We start from the raw sequence: 17,819 nt of genomic DNA, 5'->3' as shown, positions 1-17,819 counted from the left end.
CGTGAGTGGGTTTACACACGGAAGTATCCACAAGGATAGTAACACAAACCCAACACCAGACACGCACGCACGCTCACACACACACACACACACACACGCACGCACGCACGCACACAAACAAACACATAGAAGTTTATACAACAATATTCCAGGCTATGGTGCTGCTCATGGCAGCACTTGCCTCGTGCACACCACGCACAAACATCCAACAGTCAGCAACGTGAGGCTCGAGGTTCCATCTAACCGGACAAAGGGCATCTTACTCACCTAAGATTTGCATAAATAATCGGTAAACACCCACCACACACCTCTCAGATACCACACCCACACACACACACACACCACACCCACCCACCACACAGACACCACACCCACACACACCACACCCACACACCACACACCTCTCAGAGACCACACCCACACAATGACAGCTCACCGAACAGGGCACAGCTCCCCAAACAGAGGGGCCAGAGAACAAAACACACAACATGTCGTCGTGATACAATGAGTCACACGCTAGGAGCAATCGAAAGCCTAGAATCACTTGCCGAGGCGCCCCCAGACAGCCCATAGTGCTGCGAGGTCACACTCCTGTCAGACTGGGCGCTACATAAATATCAACATACCACGTGACATGTACAGTGCTGCGCTGCAGGGCAGCTTCTTAATGGAACATGAGACTTCCTTATAGTGTGGGCACAACGAAACATGAAACTGAGGATGGTTTAAAACATACTTCGGATATGCAAGATAAAAGTGGCACGCCTTAAGTGTGTTGGGTTTCCAAGGGGTGTTTGAGGCTGCAGTACCACCTCCTGTCTACAGGAGCAAGACTGAGCAAAAAAAGAAACACACATTGGAAACACAGGTCCCCACAAGGTCAGTTTTTTTAAGTGTGAAAATCATTGCAGATGTTTCTGGGGTCATTTTCTATAGTTTAGAAGTAATTGGCTTGTGGGGACCTGGGTTCAGGACCCCAAAGTGCAATGAAGTCACCACAGCGTGAGTGGGTTTACACACGGAAGTATCCACAAGGATAGTAACACAAACCCAACACCAGACACGCACGCACGCTCACACACACACACACACACACACGCACGCACGCACGCACACAAACAAACACATAGAAGTTTATACAACAATATTCCAGGCTATGGTGCTGCTCATGGCAGCACTTGCCTCGTGCACACCACGCACAAACATCCAACAGTCAGCAACGTGAGGCTCGAGGTTCCATCTAACCGGACAAAGGGCATCTTACTCACCTAAGATTTGCATAAATAATCGGTAAACACCCACCACACACCTCTCAGATACCACACCCACACACACACACACACCACACCCACCCACCACACAGACACCACACCCACACACACCACACCCACACACCACACACCTCTCAGAGACCACACCCACACAATGACAGCTCACCGAACAGGGCACAGCTCCCCAAACAGAGGGGCCAGAGAACAAAACACACAACATGTCGTCGTGATACAATGAGTCACACGCTAGGAGCAATCGAAAGCCTAGAATCACTTGCCGAGGCGCCCCCAGACAGCCCATAGTGCTGCGAGGTCACACTCCTGTCAGACTGGGCGCTACATAAATATCAACATACCACGTGACATGTACAGTGCTGCGCTGCAGGGCAGCTTCTTAATGGAACATGAGACTTCCTTATAGTGTGGGCACAACGAAACATGAAACTGAGGATGGTTTAAAACATACTTCGGATATGCAAGATAAAAGTGGCACGCCTTTTATTACAGGACGTGCAGACATGTAGACTCGTTTTCTGCACACTGCAACATCGCAGGTGTTTAACAGAAAACCTATTTTATTCTGGGAGGCAGAAAGGAGTGTGTTAAGAATGTGACGCTCCTGTGCTTACTTGAGAGAAAAAATGCTTTGGTGGTCCACGAAAAGGTTATCTTCTTCCGTAGAGTATAAACAGAGGCTTCATTCATTCACGTATAAATGAATACAGAGAGTAAAGAAAAGCTGTCTGCTGCATGGGGCATGCCTGGCTCTCCTGCCACTCAACTCACCCTAATGTAGAGGGTGCACGAGATCTGGCTGGACCGCCGCGGCAGAGATCAGCTGTAATCTGGAGGGCAGAGATTCCAAGTAAGGCTGGGCCCGCTCAGACTTCATCCCCTCAGTGTCGATAAAACAAATGCTACTCGGGGAAGCACCCCGCGGGCGCCGCCATACTGCTTGCCGTCTTCCTTCTTGTTGCGGGGGGCGGGCACTTCCGGCCGGCCGCGCTAGGATTGGCCGGCCGGCCAGTCACGGGGCGGGAAACGGGAAGAAGAGACGCAGTAGTGCCGGCAATGCCGGACCAGACACGGGGGCGTTCCCGGCGTCCCGTGACGTCGGCAAAAGCCAAAGAATGTCGGGAACGCCCCCGTGTCTGGTCCGGCATTGACGGACAGGCCCCTCGTCCAATGGCAAGGCTCCGTTTACGGAGCCAGCCAATCAAGGACGAGGGCCGAACCAAGCCACACTATGGAACTCAACAGGATTTCGCCTGCGCCGAAAGGATGCGCAGAGCGCATCCTTCGGCGAGGCAAAACCTAAAAAAGGAAGCAAAACTGCTTATGTACTCCCGGTGGGAGGGGCAGTATTAAGGTCCCAGCATTCCTCTCGTTTTTTTCTGTCGGGAGATGGTCATCTCTTTGTAATGAATGGGATGAGGACATAAGGGACCTGGGGGTAATGCATGAAGCCCAGCGTCGATGCTAAGATGTGCTCTGATCTGGTGAGGTAGGCCCACTGTGTGGGGCAATTGACTTCTCGCAAGGAGTGCGCTAGGTGGGAAGTCGGCCGCATGCACTTCAGCCTTAGACTTGTACCCGCATTGCCGGGTCCTGCAGACTGGGCCAAGACCAAGTAGATCCCACAGCAAGAGGCCCTGCACCCCTCCTGGGGCTGGGGGCACTGGAGTGCCACCCACATTCTCCCCTCTGCTTCCTTTCCTCCCTCAACCGCATCATGCTGAGAATTGACGAAGTGCTGGAGCCTCAGGCCTTGTAGGGCAGGTGCGCGTTATAAGACTGCGTACCACACCCTGGGAGAACGCCAGCCAGGGGGTTATTGGACAATGCGATAAGGCACGAGGAGAAGTGTTACACAAGGGAAACCTTGCCCACCCGGCCCCACAGGATAATGTCCAGAGGAAGCTGACTCCCCAGTGATATCTCTGCCTGGGGCGGGGACTCCGGAGCGCATCATTGTTTTTTTTTTGGGGTTCTTTTGCGCCACTGCCTGGGATTCAGGGGGCCTAAGAAGGGCACTGAGACTGTTACCTATCTTCATAGCCGGTGTGGTTGCCGTGAGGATACAGCAGCGGACGAAGAGGGGAAAGTACCGCAGGCTGGAGGTCCGGCGGGTGAGATCTCCTTAGGGGGTCTGCCTTGTGGTCTGTCCTCGGGCTGCGGAAGCGGCCGGGAAAGGCCTGGGGCGGCTTGCGGCCTGGGGTGGACTGTGTCCGTGAGGCCCGGCTGCAGGATGGGGCGATGCAGCAAATACCCCGCCCTCCCCGCGGCCCCCCTTCTCCCTTTAAAGGACCATTGGCGCAGGTGGTGGGACGGGGAAGGGGCCTCTGGCCTCTCAGCAACATGACGAAGGACAAGGCCTCAGAGCTGGCCTCCAAAAAAGTACCCTAGATCAATATGCTACTGCCCTAGCCAGGGCCACCGGTGCTGATGGAGGAGGCCCCACCCCAGGCAACACCGCCATTCCGCAGACGTAGAATAAGGAATCGGCCTAAAAAAAAAATCTACTTCCAAGCGATGGCATAGGTCAAGATCCAGTTGGTGTTCTCGGGTGCAGGGTGACGAGTTGTGAATATCACATACATCCCAGAGGAATCCAGAGGTGCGCCCCCGGAGAGCCCTCACTTAGACCTGGATCGAAGAGCTCGTCCGTGGAACATTACACGGCTCAGCAGACGCTAACAAGCGCTACCTACACGCCCTGAGACATTATGGTTGATGGGATTGGGTTGTTGGGGAAACCATTGGCGGGAGTCCCTCCGAATCACTTATAGTGGCCCGCGATTAATCATGACTGTGACAGATACTTTGTGTTGTTGGAAGTCTTGGGGTGGGGGGGGGGGGGCGGGAGAGAGAGTTGTTTTTAGTTTTGAAACGTTTATTTCAGAGAAGCCACAAGTATGATTACACCATACACCTTACACACCCTTCGCGTATGGCATCCCCTTAGAGGGATAGATGGCTATACCGCTAACATAGGGCCCGGTGGGCCTGAGATCATTACGTGGAATGTCCGCGGGGTACTAGACAACATCAAGCGGGGAGCAGTTCTGAAACAAGCTAACAGGCTAGAAGCAGACATACTGCTATGCAAGAAACCCATATGCACTCTGCCTGGCCCGATATGAGTTCACCCAGGTTTTTCCACTCTGGGTTTGTCCTGGGGTTGCGAGGTACAGCAATCCTAGTGCAACGCAGGGTCCCGTACAGCATCTCCACAACCGTGTCTGACCCGGGTGGGAAGTACACCTTCATCACAGGCACAATACAGTGGGAATCCCTTACACTTCGCAGTTTCTATGCTCCACCTCTGCCGGGGCAAACACTGGTAGACAAAACTATACACCTTTGGGGGAGCTCCCGGACAACCTAACAGTGATAGAGGGGGAGGAGGGGTGGAACAATACCATGGCTCCCTTCGACCACTGGCGGGCGGTGGGCCAGAGGCGGAAAACAGGGGAAACTAGACTACACAGCCCGGTCTCTACCTTGGGGTGGTCTGATGCATGGCGCGCATATCACCCAGGGGAGTCTGGCTTCACATACCTCTCGGTGGTACACGGCTCCCTCTCTAGAATTGACTATTTCTTCCTTCCAATGGCATACATGCACAGAGTTACTGGAGTTTCCATCCTTCCTAAAGGGCTCTCATATGACGCCCCGGAAATACTGAAGCTACATATAGGACCTTGTTCATCCCCTTTCATATGGGGTATGTCACCTTGGCAAGTGAATGACCTGTCCTATCACGCCATCATTAGGCAAATCATTGTAGACTATTTAGACTACAACGTAGACACTGCCCCCTCCGGTTCGGTACTTTGGGAGGCACTTAAGCCTACAATACATGTAGTGGATATTAGTCACCGCGACGGGGAGAAGCGCCGCCGTCAGGCAGAGGTGGTAGAGCTTGAGGCACGCCAAAGCGCACTAGAGACCAAAGTCAAAGACAACACCCGACCCAATGCCACTAACCATCTCCTCATTGCGCAACAGGAGCTACAGCAACTGCTTACAAACGAAGCTCAGCATATCTGGCAGGCGTCCCATTCAGAATATATCAGTGGGGGACAAATCTAGTAAAATGCTGCACCGTCTCGGTCAGGCGACGTTGTCGACTCCCCCCCCCCACTCCCCCAGTTTTGGCGCTACGTAACTCAGAGGGGACTCTGTGTACTGCACCTCCCGCAGTTGCTCAAGTGTTCGCATCCTATTACTCCACATTACACATGAAACGACAACATAACCGGAGACCAAATCGAGGAATTCCTCAGAAACATACCCCCGAAATCGTTTCCAGACCACATTCGGTAGAAATTGGATGAACCGATTACAGTCGAAGAACTTAAACAAGCTCTGTTGAGCCTACGACCGGGCAAAGCTCCGGGACCCAACAGGTTCCCGAGCGAATTTCTACGATCCCATATGTCCCTCCTGGGCCCACACCTCCTTGCGGCACTCCATGAAGCCATTGAGCAGCGCATCCTTCTACCAGATTGGCGGCTCGCGGAAATAGTGGTGTACCACAAGCAAGGTCGTCCACCGGAGGAGCACTCCACATATCACCCTATGTCGATCTTAAACTTCGAGCCTAAACTCTTAGCTAAGGTACTGGCAGACCGTCTATGCACGTACATCCATGAGCTAGTCAACCCGGACCAAGCAGGCTTATGCTGCATAGATCCACACGACACAACATTCGTAGGGTGCATAATGCCATCGCTAAAGCCCCAGATCTTGGCCTCCCTGCAGCCCTACTACTTGCTGACATTGATAAGACCTACGACTCCCTTAGCTGGGAGTATTTATTTCTCCTCTTGCAAACACTCAACTTCGGCCCACGTTTCCTTTCATATGTCCACCTGCTATACACAGGTCTTTTGACCTCAGTGGGGGTGTCGGGGACGCACTCGGAATGATTGCCCATCCATCGGAGCAAAAGACTGGGGTTTCCACTCTTCCACTTACTCTTTGCTTTAGCGATCGAGCCCCTGGCGACATGGGTAAGGAGAGATACCCTGTTGCAGGGATATGACTAGCCTGCAGAAACATCGAATAGAATTGCATTGTATGCGGATGACGTCCTGTTTTTCACAGACCCCCAGTTTTCTGGCCCAAGTATCTTGCAAATCCTGCGAGTATTCGGTGAAACCACTGGGCTTAAAACTAATATGGCGAAGTCCGTACTATTTCCGGTCTGTGGGGATTCAGAGAGGGGCACATGTTTGTTGCAACTCACACGCGCTACAGAGGGGTTCCGGTACCTAGGGGTATTTATTTGCCTGCGCCCAACAGTCTCATGATCACATAATGTTGCCCAGATCGTGCCACAACTTAGGGAGGAGATTAAAGAACGGTCACCTCTGCTTTAATCCTTATATGGGCGGTCGGCCATCTTTAAGTCGGTCTCCCTCCCGCAAATACTATACCGAATTCAAAACTTCCCATATGACATCCCACCTTCATGGTTCCGGCAAATAATCACGCTCTTGAACCAGTTCCTGTAGGAAGGAGGCGCAGTTCGGGGGGGCTATTCTGACATGCACCCAAACTACTTATTGCGGAGGGATCGCTGCAGCTGACATTTCTACCTACCACACAGCCTCTAACCTACTCAATATTAACGAGTGGTGGAATAGTGCGCAAACAGATCTGGCTTTCACGGTCAAAAGACGAGCAATGCACCTTGCTCGACCTCCTATACTCCAGGTAAAATCTGGATCACCTGCCACCAGCGTGTAATGTGGTCATATGACTATGGCGGGATTCAGTTAGAAGGATGGGCTGGCGAGGGCGACTGAAGCAGACAACTCCACTCTGGTACGGCACTTACCTACACCAAATTGCCAGACTACCCGGGTTTAGGGCTTGGGACAATATTGGGATTTCAACGCTTGGGGACGTAATGTGCAGGTCTGTACTTAAGTCCTTCCAACAATTACAAATAGAATTCCAGCTACATCAAAGTCAATTCTACAGATACCTTCAACTCAGGCATGCACTGATGCCATACATACGTTTCCTAATGGACCTGCCGGACTTTCACCTACTGGAGGGACGTTTACTGATGAGAGACTTAGGCTTACACAAGAATCAACAGGTTTACCAGAGGCTAATCACTCATAACTGCACCATATTAGATACACTGCGGGCTACCTGGGAGGGAGATATCCCAGATCTCACCACCGACGATTGGACCGAAGCTCTAACCAGCCATCATAGAGCTGCTATTTCAACCCAGTATCGCCTCATTCAATTTAAGGATCTACACAGTGTGTAATACACTAAGTCCTGGCTGTGGCGAATGGGTGTGATGCCGTCCCCCAACTGTGTCCGTTGTGGGGACAAAGAGACAACTTTTGTGCACACGGTGTGGAGCTACAAGGTGCTTCTGTCCTTCTGGCGAAGGGTGGCGTCCTGCTTAGAGCAAGTCTTATCGTGGCAACTAGCCCTAGACCCCAAACTATTTTTATTACATAACACGGAGGGAATCCGTGATAACCGATATAAGCAACACCTTCTTTTTCTCGGAGTAACGCTAGTTAAGCGAGACATTGCTCAACAGGGGACTTTGTCACTGTCCGTGAGGGGGGGGGGGGGGTGGAAACGCACCATAGATAGATGCATGTGGGCACATAGCTGCCCACAGAAGCATCACAAGATTTGGTTGAGTTGGGCCATATACAGAGGTATTGATCTGCCTCAGATCCCTCCCCCGGGAACCTCCATAGTAGAAATCACTCATGCTTGTGGGTTTTGTGTCTTCCAAGGTCAACAGCTATGATTCCACTGGACATTTGATTGGCTTCACATGAGCTGGAGTGGGGTGAATTACCTGTGCCAAAGTAAGTTGTTACAGTTCAATTTCTTCTCTTGTACCAGCTATGCTGTTGTAATGCGTATGTAATCGGGCCTCAGGGCCAGAATGTACTGGTGAAAATACCAAATAAAAACTCATTGTTTGATCAAAACTATACACTCCATTGAGCCGTATCTGACATAGGCTACTAATGCATATAATTGCCAGCCTTTTTCAAGGTTCAGAAGGAATCTTCTTTCTCTAAGCAGCTTCCCCAAAGGCTGGGAAGCCCAGGGTACCCATGGCCAGTTGGAGTGTGACAAAATTTCAAATCAGACCATTGCACATGCTGTTTTGTTTTGCACTTATTATACTTTTACCAGGAAAATAATTCTGATACCCATCCTATAAGCTGCAAATCTTAACCAAGTAAGGCCTGCAATGCTCTTTCTTTTTAGGCTTGGGGATATCCGCACTGCGTGAATGGAAGGTTCTTTTTAAGCAGCATTGTCAAAATACAGGAGGCATGGCCTAAATTAAATTTTTGCTTGGGTGGGATTCCTGTGTTTTTTGTTAGTTGTTTCATTTGTGTGTTTCTATGGTTGATAATATCCACTTGTTATTCCAGTCATCTGGTTGTGTGTTAATATTCCTTGCACAATGGAAATGCACATTGCTTCATTTTTAGGGCTCGCCTGGCGTTGCAGCGCGAAGCCGGCAACTCTGGTCGTTAAACCACATCCTATCTGGGCTGTAGTGCCAGGCAGAGCAGAGATCGAGAGAGGGGGCTTGTCGCTGGCTTAGCCGCTTTGCATGTTGGTCCGGACAGTGTTTTCGGATAGGACTTCCGATGACAAGCCCTTGGCCGGCAGCTGCACGCGGGTTGGTGCTGAGCTAGCAGCTCCTGTTTTACAGGCGCGCGGCCAGTCACTCGACCGCTGATGGTGGTCGGAACCAGTCAGCAAAGGCACGGAGCGGCGATGGAAGCCAGCAGGTGGGTGCATTTGCTTCAGGCTAAGCGAGCATTGCATAGGCCAGCTGTGGCGTGGCACTACTGCGCTCTCAGCGCCAGAAAGTGTTTACCTATGTCCACGGACACTGAAAGTATGCGAGTTTGCTTCCGCTGTGTCTTCCAGGTACTTACAAATGTGCCGCATTTGCCACATAATGCATCAATAGGCATAATTTGAATCGTCCGCCAAAATCGGTCTACTTCAAACGGATGAAAACATAATAAACAGGCAGTGTCAGCCCTTTGCAAAGATAAACTGGCCATCTGCCAATTGCTGCATTCAGGGGTTCAGCAGCTATGCATGGGTGAAATTAAATGAGTTCCAGTTAATCGAATGATTTTCACCGGGCGCAGTGCTTAGTTTGTGCCAGGATTGCATGCGGGGGAGGGGCACTGGCCGCCATTTTTAGGGATCAGGGCTTATTTTTTTTATCATTCGTTGTCCCAGAGCACTGAAATGTCGTGCATTTAGCTCCTGCTGTGAGTTCTGTGGCCTCTGGTTTTTCATAAGAACAGGAGTGACGCCCTGTGTAATGACAGGCAGAGTTAAGTAAAGCTGCAGGAAGGGGCAGAGTCAGCGAGGCAGATGGCCTTCAGAACTCCGGAGACGGTGGATGTTTGTTTTCACGTTCCTGCTTCTGGCGCCAAGAGTGTCCAGTTGACTGGAACTATTACCCCTTCTGATTCTGAGGGAAAGTGCTACCTGAAGGGCCAGGCATTGTCACTACTTACTTGAAAATTTTTATTGCACGTGAGTAGTGAGTATTGTCTTTAGGCCATTTGCTCATGTCAGGATGCACTTGCAATAAGAAAATAAAGAGTGTGATTTTAAACACATCACAATATCTTCACGTATAACATTCATATGTTTAGTCTCAACTGACCGGAGAAATTTTGGGTCAAACCGCTTATTTACTGCTGCTTAATCTATATGCATCATATACAATTTGTGCTGGCATATTCTTCATCTCGGCTCATCATCCTCATTACCTTTAACAAAGTGACTCTATGTCCCTTATTTGATGCAGCTTGGGCGATTACTGTATGCAATGGTGTGGCATCCATTGGCTCTCACTCTATCTACCTATCGCCCTCGCTCTATCTATCTATCTATCTCCCTCACTCTATCTGTCTATCTATCACCATCACTCTATCTGTCTATCGCCCTCACTCTATCTGTCTATCTATCTATCTATCTATCTATCTATCGCCCTCACTCTATCTATTTCCCTCACTCGATCTATCTATCGCCCTCCCTCTATCACCCTCCTTCTATCTATCGCCCTCACTCTATCCATCTATCACACTCACTCTATCTATCTCCCTCCCTCTATCTATCTATCGCCCTCCCTCTATCTATCTATCGCCCTCACTCTATCCATCTATCACACTCACTCTACCTATCTCCCTCCCTCTATCTATCTATCTCCCTCACTCTATCTATCTATCGCACTCACTCGGTCTATCTATTGCACTCACTCTATCTATCGCATCACCACAGCATCACTCAGCGCCACAACAGCATCACTCAGGGGCACCACAACATCACTATGTGCTACCACAGCATCACTGAACGCCACAGCATCCCTCGTCACCATCACAACATCACTCAGCGCCACCACAGCATCAATCTGTGCAACCATTCAACAACACCTGGTTCAAATATGTTCTCTCAATGTTTCAAGCTTTATTACAAATGTCACAAAAAGATGTTATTATTTCACTTCTGTTCTTGGATTTTCATCACAATAAAATACACTGAACATAATCTTCACAAAAGTTATTGACGGACGTTTAAGCTATTGCCATCATAAATTACACTGACTTTTATTTAAGTATTAATTATTTAAAAAAATTAAAAGCCATTGTTATTTGTAATAGCAATACATCTAAGTCACGTAAATACAACACATATTGCATTACAAATGCTATAGGTGTCACATTTGCGAAAGTTATAACTATTGGCATTGTAAATGACAAAGCTATTAATTTCGCTATTTTCAAAACCAACACATGAATAAAAACAATTGTCATTTACAATACCAATAGCTCAAACTTTCCTAATGCGAGACCTATTGCATTGCAAATGCTTGTATTACAATGTGACTTGAGCAGCTCTAGATTTAGGCCAAACATATTAAATATCATAAGCTGGTAAGGAGCAGCATGGTGTGTGCTGATCCACCCCCACATTCCTCCCTTTGGTGCACCCTCTTACTTTCTGTTTGTTTCATTACTGTGGCTTGTTGCCCCTGTTTGGTACCTAGACATGTTTAACCAGTTGCTTGCTTGTTGTTGTTGTAGTTGAAGTAAGTGGCATTGTTTTTATCTTCTGCTTACGTCCTCAACTCCCTGTTCAGACCTCTTTATAGTGTGAAATACTAGATGATATTGGCAGTTGTAGGTACCCTAAAAGTTGCTAAGCAGGGTGATTACCCCCTTCTCGTAGGGTGAATGAATGAAAAGTTTAGTGTGTCAATTAACAACATTTTTTTTACAAATGATTGAGTGTGGCTCTGTGTGTGTGTGTGGCTCTGTGTGTGTGTGGCTCTGTGTGTGTGTGTGTGGCTGTGTGTGTGTATAGCTCTAACTTTTGCAAAGGCGAGACCGTTGCATTGTAAATGCTTGTTTAAAACTGCTTCTAAACTGTGCCTTGAGTGACACTTTGTCCTCTTAGGCCGATAATATGCTCGAAAATGTTTATTGCACTGTGGATATGTACTTTGACCCTCTTTTTGCACTTTGGTTGTGCATTTTATGATACTGAAGTGATACACTGAGCGTTTTATCTGATTTTATGTATCTTTTATGGTTCTATTTATTTAAACCGAATAAAGAATTTTACTACTATGCTCAAGATGAGGAATTTGACGACCGTGCAAGTCGCTGTAAAAAATGGCAGAATGCCACAGTAAGTTTACTCAAGCATGTCATGTTGTATCAGTCAACCAGACCACAGGAGCTCCTCACAAAGAGCTCCTCCAAAATCCTCCAAGAGGGCTAAGGTCCATTTGGCATCAAGTTATCACTTGATACGCTCCCAAAAGGAACAACCTATGCTTTTATCCAAGATCGCTGTGATTAGTACTTGAAATATAAATGTACTACTTCAAGTGCCATATGATAATTATGTCAAGTATTGTGTTGTGTGCGGAAGTAAAGTTTCTTTTCTTTCTTACGTAAAAACACTGGCTGGACATTGATATATTTGATTGCTATGGAATGGGTTGTTGATTTCAGAGTCTTCAATCTCACTTTACCTCCCTGAATCCTTGGACTGCTCAACTTTGCTATCCTAAAATTCAAGTGCTAAAATGGTGTTCTTGGGGCTCGGTTTTGGGACCAATAATAAACGTAATCCCTAGGATAACAGGACATATATACTTTAATCTCCACAATCTGAGCCTAGCAACTTATCTGCCATGGGGTTTCTGAAAAAGTTCCCACAATGATGATGAGGGATTGTAGATGAGCAACAAACAATGAGGGATGATGAATGATAATGGATGAGGGATGATGGAAGTGGGATGAGATAAACTTGAGGACTAATGATGAAATGAACGAAGATGGATTATGAGTGAGAGATGAGGAGTGAGGGATGAAAGTAGGATCGAGGGTGGCCCAAAATGATTCTATACAGTTGACTCCCAATAATCAATTTAGACTTATTAGAACATGGGTCCCTAAACCCAAAACCCCAGGCATAGGGCAAGCCTTCTGTATATGAATATCAGCATGACATGTTTTGGGTGCAGAACCCTCAGAGTACTTGATGTTTGGCTGGCAACAATCTCAATGCAGCATCAATGTCAACACGCTCTCCTTAGCTTTAAAAATGAATAAAAACAACATTCTTAAACCAATTTTCCTGTTTAACCAAGTCTCCAATCAAAGCATGTTAATACCCGTTGCCCATCACCACATTCCACATATATTCCCCTCCCCCCACAACACCCACCAAGCCACATAATGGACTCCTAGATGCCCAAAACTGCATGCAGTACTTAGGAATGCATCTAAACATATAACTGAACAAACCATAGTCAGCCACCTATTTATCCAGAGGCCAAATCCAGTCATGCACTACTGCAGTACTGTCTAGCAGTAATATCATTAAAGCTTTTTTGTTTTCCTGCGAAAATTCTATTTTTTCATAACAGTTGTGCCAGTGAGAGAAAATATTTTGCATCACCTACCTAGTTAGCACATTGCTTTAAAAACTAGAAATCTCATACCTTATTATTTTGCACAAGGCTAGAAATGCAACATTGTCTGCTTGAAGAGTAGTACTAGCTGGGGAGAAGTGTACAGTAGTGGTCTTGGGGGAGTGTAATGGGGAAGAATAAAAATATTGATAAAGATAGTGCAGGATGGATTCACTATCACTCTGTTAGCTGTTAGTTGGTGGTACAATTTCACCAGCACACACATCCCCACCGTCATACAGAACAGAAAAAGCATTAAAGTGCTGGATGAAAATGCTCAAATCAACTTGAACCACAGGTAAGCACTGTGGGCACATTGCATTTCATCCTTTTTACTAGCTCGTATAATCATAGACCGGTACTAGCTATATGCAAATTAGTTTGACACATACCAAAGGGGCCAGTTTATATTGCACAGCCAGGCCTCATTGTTCAGAGCAAGATTACCAGCAACCCTGGACATGTTTTAGACTTGGTTGGGCCTCATCAATTCTGTGCAGCATAGGTCCCTAGGCACAGTTATCTTGCGAATGAAAAGGTCAAATTAAGAATGGAAAGGGGCGACCACTCGGTCCCCCCGAACGTATGGCAGAGTACCTCAATCCCCCCGGGAAGCCATTTTGGGCGGGAGGCGCGGCTCGGCTGGTATGCCCGAAGCGGCGTAGCCGGGGCGCGCTCTTTCCCGCCCTAGAGTGGGCTGGCCTAGACACTGACGCGGCTGGCCACGCCCTCGGGGCAGGCAGGGGCGGGTTTACGCCCGCCCTGAAGACGGATAAAAAGGGACGCAAGACCAGAAGACATCCTCTTGTTCCTGTGCTCTGAAGCTGCACCCCCTCGCTGCACGTGAGCTCGAGACGGAACGAAGAGCCAATTTTGACCCACCCACCAGCCCCTGAAGACAGCCAGTTGTTTGTAATAAAATGGATCAATAATTCTATTTCGTTTACAGGTTGTGGTATTATCGTGTTGATATTGAGTGTGTAATAAAGTTGGTCGATTTTAGGTATGTTTTGTGATTAAAGATATTCGGTTTTTAGTGTCCATTTATAAGCATGCTTATTTTGGTCATAGTGGCCAATGTATTGTTTGTTTAGTTAGCATTGTCGTATTTATTTTGGTCGGGCGGTAAGGTCATGATCGGTGAGCAGTAATTGGAAGATCCCTATGAGTGGGCGTCACCCAACACGGATGGGAGCGCTCGGGAGAGGTGGCCTTTGGCCCCTCAACGGGGAGGCGGTCCCTTCTAAGGATGGGCCGCCGGAAGGAAAGGAAAGGCGGTCAAGGCCCCTTCCTGTGTAGGAGGGGTTACAGCCCCCTCCTGGGGAATTTCCCGGGGCCAGTGACGTCTGCGACGGCAGATGTGGTAAGTTGTGTGGGGTTTGGGGGGAGGTCTACGCTACCTTCTAGATACTCACACGAGTCCTCGAACGACCTTTAAGTGGCGTCGAGTTTATTGGGGCCCCCGTCAAGTCAAGGGAAATTGGTAGTTGCACTTGAGGTACGCCTCAGTGCTGTCGCCCCTCCCAAGTGGGGGGGGGTATTTCTGGTTAGGGATCTTGACACCGGTTACGACCTTGCCGTTGGCCCTTAAACGTTAGGATGTACAATTTCAATATTTCAAGAAAATGTTTTGTAGGTTGTTAGTTCGGCTAGGAGAACCTCTGTATTAGAGAATCTGTTAAGGTTAGCCAAACATCGCAATGTGGTAATGAAATTGTACATTAATATGAAACTGTTTAATGTTTTAATTTTTTGTTTTAATAAATACGGCCGGGGAGGGTCACTCCCTCCCTCTTCCAAAAACTTCAAGAACTGTTTCCGGTTTCCCTCCTTTGGGGATTGTGTTGAGAGGGGGTGGCGGGTATCTCAGCCATATAACTCTGCTACAAAAAAACATAATAGAATCTGAGGGGTTACAAAAAATGAAGGAATGGAAAAATTAGCGAATGAATGAACCACAATTCGAAAAGTGCTACAGTGATCTCAAAGGGCATCTCAACTAGAATAACCTTAATAGTGTGAGAGGATTCTCAAAATAAATGAATGCAAAAGATGTAAAGGTGAGAAGAGGGAGAATGAAAGTGAAGAGGGGGAGAGAAGTTCCAAATGCAACCCTCACCTCTGCCCCACGATTTTGTAGAGTGATTAATTGGTGTGTACATACCAAGCAAGGGTGTCTACAGTGGTTGTGCCTCTTGAAGCACATCAAACAAAAGTAGGAACCTGCTTTATGGACCTACTCGTACCCAGGGATTGCACAATCATCTGCTTGTTTACAGGGTCCTAGTGAAGATAGATAAGGTAGTTGGTAATAAGATCACTCAGAGCTGTCGAATTGAAATGGGTCTAAAATATTACTTGATGGGATCTTAAAAAATGTTCAACTATCAAAAGTCATTGGTGCACAAAACTAATGACTGAGTGGGATGTGTGTAGTGAATAATTTGTTAATTTTTCTTAAAATATTTCATATGTGAAGGAAACTATGCTCTCATTGAACCTGTATTTCCACTTTAATCATCTCACCATCAGGTAGTAAAATATGACATATCTGATCACCCTATGTTTCTTCTCCACAGAATTAATAATGCAATTAATTAGTGAACCCATTCTCTTTTTAATACACTTAGTTAGTTTCTCATCTCATTATTGTTGTCTTTTTCACATAGTACATTATAAAATCCATCAACTGCACACGGCTTTACAAAGAACCATAATTATTTACTCATTTCATACGCATACAAATACGCCACTTAATCAGTCACAAATGCCACTTCTCACAACAACAAAAAAAGCGAATTTGGAGAACATTTTCTTTTTTCCCCACAATAGTTGTCTCATATTTGGAGCACTCCACAGATGATCAAGCCATGTTTCGGTGGAATTATTACTTTCTAACCACTACCTCAGAACCTAGATCAGATTATCAACTTTTTTCCCCTCAAAAAGTGTAGGGTTTGTTCTTTCGTAGCCCGTAGCCCGTTACCATCTCATTATCAGACACGGAGAGCTCCCTCTATCATAAGTCGATTTGTGGCTGTCGCATTACAGACAAAAACTCCAGGGTTTCAATCCAGTATCAATCTTTAACTTCACAAGGTGGTCTCTGCTGGAACGGTTTGCTGACGGATCTATGTTTGTGAGTATACAACGATGGAGTAATAAAAGGTCCCCGAAGGGAAGGTCCAACACCATTGGCAAGCTGAATATTGTTATCGTGCACGATCATATATAAAAAAAAGAATACATTGGGATCTGTAAAATGAGAACAGCCGAGACCACCTTGTGTAGATAAATAATTATACTGGATTGGAACATGAACTCCATAATACCTCTAAAACCACTCACAAGTTACAAATTAAACCTTGCAAGTTAATAATCGTGCAATTAGTGAGAAAAAGTAGAAGCAACAGTATTTAACATCCCAATACCAATTTTAAATGAAGAAGAAATTGCACTTTCTCTGCCTGCTGAGCAGCAGAGAAAAAGACCTATTTATGTGCAGCCTAGTAGAGACTATAAGGGATTAAAGTTATGTGATCTGATGTTAAGATCGCATGTGTTATTGTAGTATGGACAACCTGGCTTTAGTAAATGTTGCATAAATCTGACGATTTCAGGATTCAGACTGCCCCGACTATTTCTAAGTACTAGGTACTTTCATGGTGTGGCATGGAGTTGATTCCAATTTGGATCAAGTAATATGCTCACCACTTATAACGATTGCCAGCCACCACTGATAATACTGCTGCAAATTTCTGCATGAGTTGGATGGAATTAGGGATCAGTTTTCTTTATTAACATTTTTTAAAATAAACAAGACATTTTAAGAAATAAGCAGTAGCACAGCTTGCATGGCTTGTACGATCAAATTTACCATCAACCCCTAAGGTGAAGGGAATTATTAGGCATCGTGAACTACAAGCAGTGAGGTGGGAGTTAACAATCAGCTATACCTAGGCAGTCATTATAAGTGGTCCTAATAATTCAGGGGGCGTGGGCTGTTAAATGTATTTGAGGAATTATACGCGGGTTACTGCGTTTCAACACCAATTCAAAGAGTTTTAGACAGATATTTCAGCTGGTGTAAGCAGCCAAAGTCTTGGAGTTAACCAACAAAACAAACAAGGAGCACTCATAATGAGGGACTTAAGTCTGGGAAGTGTTGCATTGGAAGAAATTTCCAAGGCGATCTCAATATCATAATGTGGACTCAGCTTTTGTGTCAGAACCAGAGTCACTAATTGAATAGGATTGTTCAGCTGCAAACTTAGAATCACTCTTTGTCCTGTAAAATGCATAGGCCTCATGTATTCATAAACCAGGAACCCTTATTCTCTTAATGACTATTTGGTTACACCAACCTGAACATGAACTCGACCACAGGACACTGATTGTGGAATCCGGCCACTCTCACAACATCTCCGATACGGTACCTAAGAATGAAAAATAAGAGCAGTATCCATTAGTTAACAAGATTACAGGCTGTGGAAATGAAGCCTGCTTACTCACAAAGA

General features: G+C 46.7%; 1 protein-coding gene across 4 annotated transcripts in view; it reads right to left on the bottom strand.

Moving 5' to 3' along the window:
• Positions 1-17,819, bottom strand: part of GHDC (GH3 domain containing) — a 240,302-nt gene that overhangs the window by 148,027 nt on the left and 74,456 nt on the right. For all 4 annotated transcript variants that reach the window (XM_086924132.1, XM_086924134.1, XM_086924133.1 and 1 more), the window contains one exon: positions 17,667-17,738. In XM_086924132.1, the coding sequence (XP_086780258.1) occupies positions 17,667-17,738 (72 nt within the window). The remainder of the gene's footprint in view (positions 1-17,666; positions 17,739-17,819) is intronic.

This window comes from Lissotriton vulgaris, chromosome 5 (genome assembly GCF_964263255.1).
Source record: "Lissotriton vulgaris chromosome 5, aLisVul1.2, whole genome shotgun sequence".
NCBI classification, from domain to species: Eukaryota; Metazoa; Chordata; class Amphibia; order Caudata; family Salamandridae; genus Lissotriton; species Lissotriton vulgaris.
This window is presented reverse-complemented; position numbering and strand designations above follow the sequence as displayed.